This window comes from Mesocricetus auratus, unplaced genomic scaffold, assembly GCF_017639785.1.
Source record: "Mesocricetus auratus isolate SY011 unplaced genomic scaffold, BCM_Maur_2.0 Super-Scaffold_100003, whole genome shotgun sequence".
NCBI lineage: Eukaryota > Metazoa > Chordata > Mammalia > Rodentia > Cricetidae > Mesocricetus > Mesocricetus auratus.
Genome location: NW_024429188.1, coordinates 26,930,542 through 26,937,380, shown reverse-complemented (window position 1 = coordinate 26,937,380; position 6,839 = coordinate 26,930,542). Strand labels below are relative to the sequence as shown.

Here is a 6,839-nt window from a genome sequence, read left to right as displayed (position 1 = left end):
GATGTTTGTGCACTGCCATGTGGTTTGTAGAAACTGAACCCACTGACTGAAAAGTGCTCTGAACTAGAATCATCCCAAATCAGATTATTTTTCAATAGTTGAAGTTGAGTGCCTATGTCTGTTGGTTGTGTATTATGTCACATTGATTAAAGACAGAACTGTATGCATGAGAAATCAATTTATTTAAGCAACAGAATAGTCAGTAATATAGTAGGAGGATAGGAAGAAAATCCATGAAGCAGATATTCTGACTTCATTTGTAAGATTAGAAGGAAAAAAGAAAAATGGTGAATTATCTTCATTGTCATGATTCTGATTTCACGCAAAAGTTGATGTGGGGAATATTCATGATCTTGCTGTCATCGGTAAAGCTTCAAATGCAAAAGGCAACACAAACACAAACAAAACAGTTAGATATTCATGAGCTGCTGGTACTAACGAAATTTCTAAGATTGCAAATGAAAAAATAATGGATGAAGAATATAGTGGAAGGTTTGATAAAAATGCCAAATGTCATAGGGTTAGACTTAAGTTTCTCCTCACTGACTTCAATATCTCTGTACTGAGCTTAAGACTGATAGTTTTCAATGTAAATATTGATTTTCTATTACAAAAGGAATGTATATGCAAGGTTGTGTCTCAGGAGAGTTCTAGAAAGTTCATCTACATTTACAGTATTTCCAAATGCAAGATACACCCCTGAATTCCACAGACATTACTCATTTTTAACAGTTGAGAATTTCACAAAATTCTTTCACATCAAGATAAAAGAAACCGGGAGTGCCAACCCATACAGCCACTTTGAAAATCAGAATGGAGATTCCTCAGAAAAATGGTAATCACTCTACCACAAGGCCCAGCAATTCCACTCTTAGGTATATATCCAAAAGATGCACATTCATATAACAAGGACATAGGTTCCACTATGTTCATAGCAGCATTATTTGTAACAGCCAGAACTTGGAAGCAACCTAGATGCCCCTCAGTTGGAAATTGGATAGAGAAAATATGGTACATTTATACAATCGAGTACTATTCAGCAGAAAAAAAACAATGGAATCCTGAAATTTGCAGACAAATGGATGGTACTAGGAAAAACATCCTGAGTGAGGTAACCCAGTCACAAAAAGACAAACATGATATGTACTCTCTTATATATGGATTTTAAACATAGATCTGGTCTGGGGAGTGCCAGCCTACAATCCCACAGCCAGAGAGTCTGGGAAACAGAACCTTTATCCAAAGACTGATGGAAGCAGAGGCAGACTCCCACAGCTAAAATTGAGCTGAACTCAAGGAACCCAGTGAAAGAGAGGGAATACTGATGAGCAAAGGAGTTAAGACTGGGCTGGTTTAACCCCTGGAAACTGCTGACCTGAACAAGGGGTAGTTCTTGATTCCCAGACTGATGCTTGGGAATCCAGCATGGGACTGATCAACACCCCCTGAATGAATGTGGGTGTCAGTGAGGAGGCCTGGGTAATCTATGGGGCCTTGGGTAGTTGTATCTCTGGCATACAAATGGAGTTTGGGTGCCCATCCCACAATGAGAAATGCACTCTCTCCCTGGACTCATGTGGGAGGGTCTAGTTCCTGCCCTGGATGAAATGACAGACTATGGACACCCCCATAAAGAACCTCACCCCCCTTGGGGAAATGAGGAGATATGGGGAGGTTGGAGAGAGAGTGTGTGAGAAAGGGAGGAAAAGGGAGAGGAACCTGGTATTGACATGTGCCGCAACCTTTTTTCTAATTTAAATTTAAATTTACAAATAAAAAATATATAAAAGAAATCTACACTCTGCTTTAGGGGAGATTTGTTTTTTTGTCATGGTATAAAGACTAACAGCAACATCAATCATAGCTTTTCCCCCTTTTAATATATATATACATATATATATATACAGAGAGAGAGAGATAAAATTATAAACAAAAAGTTCCTCTATAAAATACATGACCAATAACCTAATGAATGAAATCTTGGGTGCGGGAATGGGGACCTGGTTGGGGGCACAGGGAGGAGGGGAGGGATAGGGAGCTGGAATTGACATGTGAAGCAAGCATGTTTCTAATTTAAATAAAAAAGGAAAAATGTTTTAAAAAAGAATGAATTCTATCAGATTAAACCATGAGTAAGCTCTTCCGTCCTGTTTATACTCACCCATACGGTGTCTTTATTGATCACAATTGTCTGTGAAAGATAGTTTTGATAGAGGGAGAAAATGAGCACAAACAAAAATATTGTTAGAGTTCCTTAGTATTTCCAGTGTTTTTAAATTTTAAAAGGGTGAATCATTGATTATTAGTAATATTTTCAGATGCATGTCTTTGCTGTGTGAAGCACAATGGTGTTACCTGTGGGCACCAAGTCCTCAATATTCTCCTTTGGAATATCGTATTCCTCGGCTGTCTTCTCAAACCTCTGCTTCTGTTCTATGCTCGAACTCTCTCCTCTCCCTACATTGCATGGAATAGAAAACAGAGCATCTGTTAAGCTGCTCAGAACAGACACAGTGATAGTGGGTCATGCAGTACTGACCCATGGAAACATCCTGCCTTCCTGACCCTTCCTTATCCCAACCAGCTTCACTCTGCTCAGCCTAAAAGTTTTTTGAGACAGGGTTTCTCTGTAGTCTCTGTAGGAGACTATCCTGAAATTTATTCTGTAGACCAGGCTGGCCTCAGGCTCACAGAGATCTGCCTGCCTCTGCCTCCTGGGTGCTGGGATTAAAAGAATGTGCCTCTACTACACAGCCAGCCTAAGACTTCTAAGGTATACAGAGCACATTTAATGGAGTTAAAATGTGAGGAACCATGACTTTGTCCACCCTGAAGACTAACTCTCTCTTGACATTATGATGATGATGATGATTATTATTATTATTATTATTATTATTATATTTATTCATGCTTTCAACATAGGCATGACATGTTTTTCAAAAAGTCCTGTATGGAATTGTGATGGCTGGAACCTGTGAACTATATATCTGCATGATATGACTTTTCATCTTATTTCTGTGTAGATTCTAGAATCCACACACGGGAATATGATTATTACTAAAATGAGCAGTTTTAATCAGATAAACAGGTTCATGAAGCAAAAATTAACAACCACCCAATTCCCACCACACCCTCTCTATCCACCACTCACCCACCCCAACTCCCGACCCCCAGTCCCCACCCTACCCTACCCTCCCCTCACAGCTATGTCAAACAAAGCAACCTGGGGTTTGGGGGGGACTTTTTTGGTTTTGGTTTTTGTTTTTGTTTTTGTTTTTTGCCTTGTTAGTCAACCGAACACAATCAAGAACATCTGGGAAGAGGAAACCTCAATTAAGAAAAGTGCCTCCATCAGATAGACCTGTGGGAAACCTTGTAGGGCATTTTTCCAGATTGAAAGTTGATGTGGAAGAGCCCAACACGCTATGGGAAACTCTGAAATACATTTTGTTAATCAGTGGCTGATGGGGGAAAGCCCAACCTATTGTGGGTGGTGTGTTCCTTGGCCTGGTGGTCGTAAGTTTTATAAGAAAGCAGGATGAGCAAGCCATGAGAAGCAAACCAGTAAATAGTACCCCTCCATGGCCTCTGTGCCAGTGCCTGCTTCCAAGTCCCTGCCCTGTTTGAATCGCTGTCCTGGCTTCCCTCAGTGATGGACAACAATGCAGTAGTGTAAGCCAAGTAAACCTTTTCCTCCCCAACTTTCTTTAACACAGCAATAGAACCCCTATGTTGAACACCACACTCACCAACAACTAAAATAACATTTGTCTTTCCACTATCGTCGACATTAACGTTGTGAAAGGTCATGGTGTCATCTGACTTCTCTACAATGTGGAAATAATTCTGACCAGAGACTGCAATTAAAACAGAAACACCTGAGAACTCAGTAGAATTGTCATGATTTAGTTGTTGATTTGTTTTTTCATTATATTTGACACATCTATCACACTGTTTTTTCTTACTTCAATTGTAAGTCTTACTTCAAATGTCCTTCACAATAATATAGAATTATAAATGAAATAGCAGCATTCTTTGTAATAACCAGAACCTGGAAGCAACCTAGATGCCCCTCAACTTAAGAACGGATAGAGAAAATGTGGTACATTTACACACTGGAGTACTATTCAGCAGAAAAAAAATCAATGAAATCTTGAAATTTGCAGGCAAATGGGCAGCACTAGAAGAAACCACCCTGATTGAGGTAACCCAGTCACAAAATGACAAACATTAACTTCACATGTTCCCATAAATGTTTAAAAGATTAATTAGAACTTTGAACTTGCATCAGAAATTATCAGATGAAATTTCTCTGAAATCCTGGCCTCTACATGTGTAGCCTGGGCCAACCGTGCCCATTGTCTCAGACACAGACACAGACACACAGACACAGACACTCTCTTTCTCTCTCTCTCTCTCTCTCTCTCTCTCTCTCTCTCTCTCTCTCTCTCTCTCTCTCTCTCTCTCTCTCCACACACACACACACACACACAGATATACACATATATACTCACAGTCTGTAATATACTTCCCATCTTCGCCTTTTCTTCCCACAATTGTGTGTTCCTGGCACACGCCTTCCACCCTAAAAAAAAGAAAGCCTCACTTCTTAATTTACTCTTTTCAGATTGCTAATATTTCATTATTGTGTTGGTAGCATTAACTATCTTGGGCTGATTTTTAATTTGGGTAAATAAACAGAGACTCCGGCGTCATGGCTGGCATGGGCAATAAATCCAGCCTGCCAAGAGAAGACTGTGTCCTCAATCTTCTACCCACCTTTACCATTTGTGACTGGTTTCAACCAGAATTACCCAACCTTCTGAAACTAAAATAGCACAGCCAATCTTGCTGAAGTCAAGTACACAGATAAGGCTGAAGGCACTGTTCTCCAATAGGCCCAGGAGATCAACTCCATTTTTCATGCATAACCCACTTATTTGAGTGAAAATTTCACAATGGCATTCATGTCCCTGTTTCTCAGTCCTGTCCCTGTGCGTTGGATGAATGTCACTTACTTGGTATAAAATGTGATTTTGAGTGTCTGGCATTCATCAATGCATTCCACGTTCTTGATGTAAGCTCTCAAAGGTCCACCTTCACTTACCTTCTCCTTATTATCTGCTGCTATGTAAAGGCTGTACCATTTCCCGTCAACCTAAGGAGCATAGACCTTATTATGAATGTTGGGTAGTCATTTCATTTCCTGTTTTTATTTCAGCAACACTATTACTAATTATACATTATGTCAACCGACAAGTGAACTTGGACCTAGTGAATGTAGATGTCTTCTTCCTAGAGAGAAAATCATGAGATGACATCATTACTCATTCACACCAGAATGTGGGATACTGGAATACAGTTCGCACTGTGTAAATCACCCACAGGGAAAGTTCAATCTGGAAGTTTTTGATCTTAACCTTCTTTCACACTGTAGATAGATCTCATTGAAAACATGAAAGAGGTTTAATGACACTAGGATTGAATTAAAGATCAGGTTTGGATATGGTATAGATGTATAGTGAATTTAAACAATGAACATGCTCAAACCAAGCTCAGGTATATATAAACACAACAGGCCCTTTCGTCCACAAATGCACATACCTCTGAGGGACTGACTTCAAGATTCTGATAATGTGCACAGGACACACCTAAGGCAAGCGCAAGCAGCAGGAACTTCACCATGGTAGAGCCTGGATTCACTGCTTCTTACAAAGGTCAAAATCTGACACATGTTGGAGAGACCCAGAATCTTCTCTACCTTTTATAGTATTAATCTTTGCCCTGAGATGTAGTGGGTGGATTGTCCACAGTGAAATTCCAGTATATCCTGGTTGGCAGCAACACCCATAGACAACAATTCTGTTATTCTGATTGCGTCCTAATGAGATTAATTTGAGTTAAGCCATGAAATTGACCTTTCTGGCCACTGTGGACATGGGCAGACTGTCAAAAACACTAATATTCATGTCCTTAAACTCCAAGTTTCTCATTTGGAAGAAGTGGAAAATGTGGGGGATTTTTGAGTCTTGTTATTTTAACTATGACAAATTTTCCATAAATTAGACCATTTGACCACTGGTTACAATATGCATATTAATAAATTTTTATTCAATTAAATATCAATGAACTTGAGTTTCAGTGTAAAGCGGTGTGCTGTTCTATATTCTGGGCAAGAATTTGTAATTTTGACTCATGATATGAAACATGTTTATAACTTGATATTCTCAACAACAATATGAAATTTTGTGTTGATATAAATTATCATTGTTTTATGGGCTCAGTTGTTGATAGGCCATGGTAATGGTCATAGCTTATTCCAACTACAGTTTATATTTTCAATACTAAATACATGCACACATTCATATCTGTTTGTTGTTAGTGTATTTTTTCACAAGTGTGTCTCTGAATCATTTATGTAACTTACAGACAGTTGCCAGTTTTCTCATGATTGTGTCTAATGATTTCTCAACTTTTTTTCCATTCAGACCTTTGGTCAGTAGATGGATTTACAAATATTTGCCCAAATGCATCATTCAGTATTCATTTTCCTTAAGCCATTTTTCAAGATTCCAAAAACTTTACATAAGAAATGGTCACCAAGCCCACTGTCACAAATGTTTTCTATAATTTCTTCATGCTTCATTGTATACTGTATATATTTGTTCTTATCATATTCCTATATAGTGCCTTCTTGATTTATTGCCAACTTGTATGTTTTTGAGTCTCCATGAAATAACTCAATTCCATGACACAAGGTGGACTTTACTTACAAACATCAATGTCTTCCACTGATTTCTTGAGAAATCTCTATTTTTTCCACAGAATTTGAGTGTTCT

General features: G+C 38.7%; 1 protein-coding gene across 1 annotated transcript; it reads right to left on the bottom strand.

Moving 5' to 3' along the window:
• Window positions 1–2,160: 2,160 nt before the first annotated feature.
• On the bottom strand, window positions 2,161–5,737 carry LOC121139821 (female-specific lacrimal gland protein). Its single transcript, XM_040743821.1, has 6 exons — window positions 5,605–5,737; window positions 5,019–5,158; window positions 4,515–4,585; window positions 3,750–3,857; window positions 2,356–2,457; window positions 2,161–2,191 (listed from the first exon to the last, which is right to left on the bottom strand). The coding sequence occupies exons 1-6, from the start codon at window positions 5,683–5,685 to the stop codon at window positions 2,175–2,177; spliced, it is 519 nt and encodes a 172-aa protein (XP_040599755.1). The 5' UTR covers window positions 5,686–5,737; the 3' UTR covers window positions 2,161–2,174.
• Window positions 5,738–6,839: the final 1,102 nt, after the last annotated feature.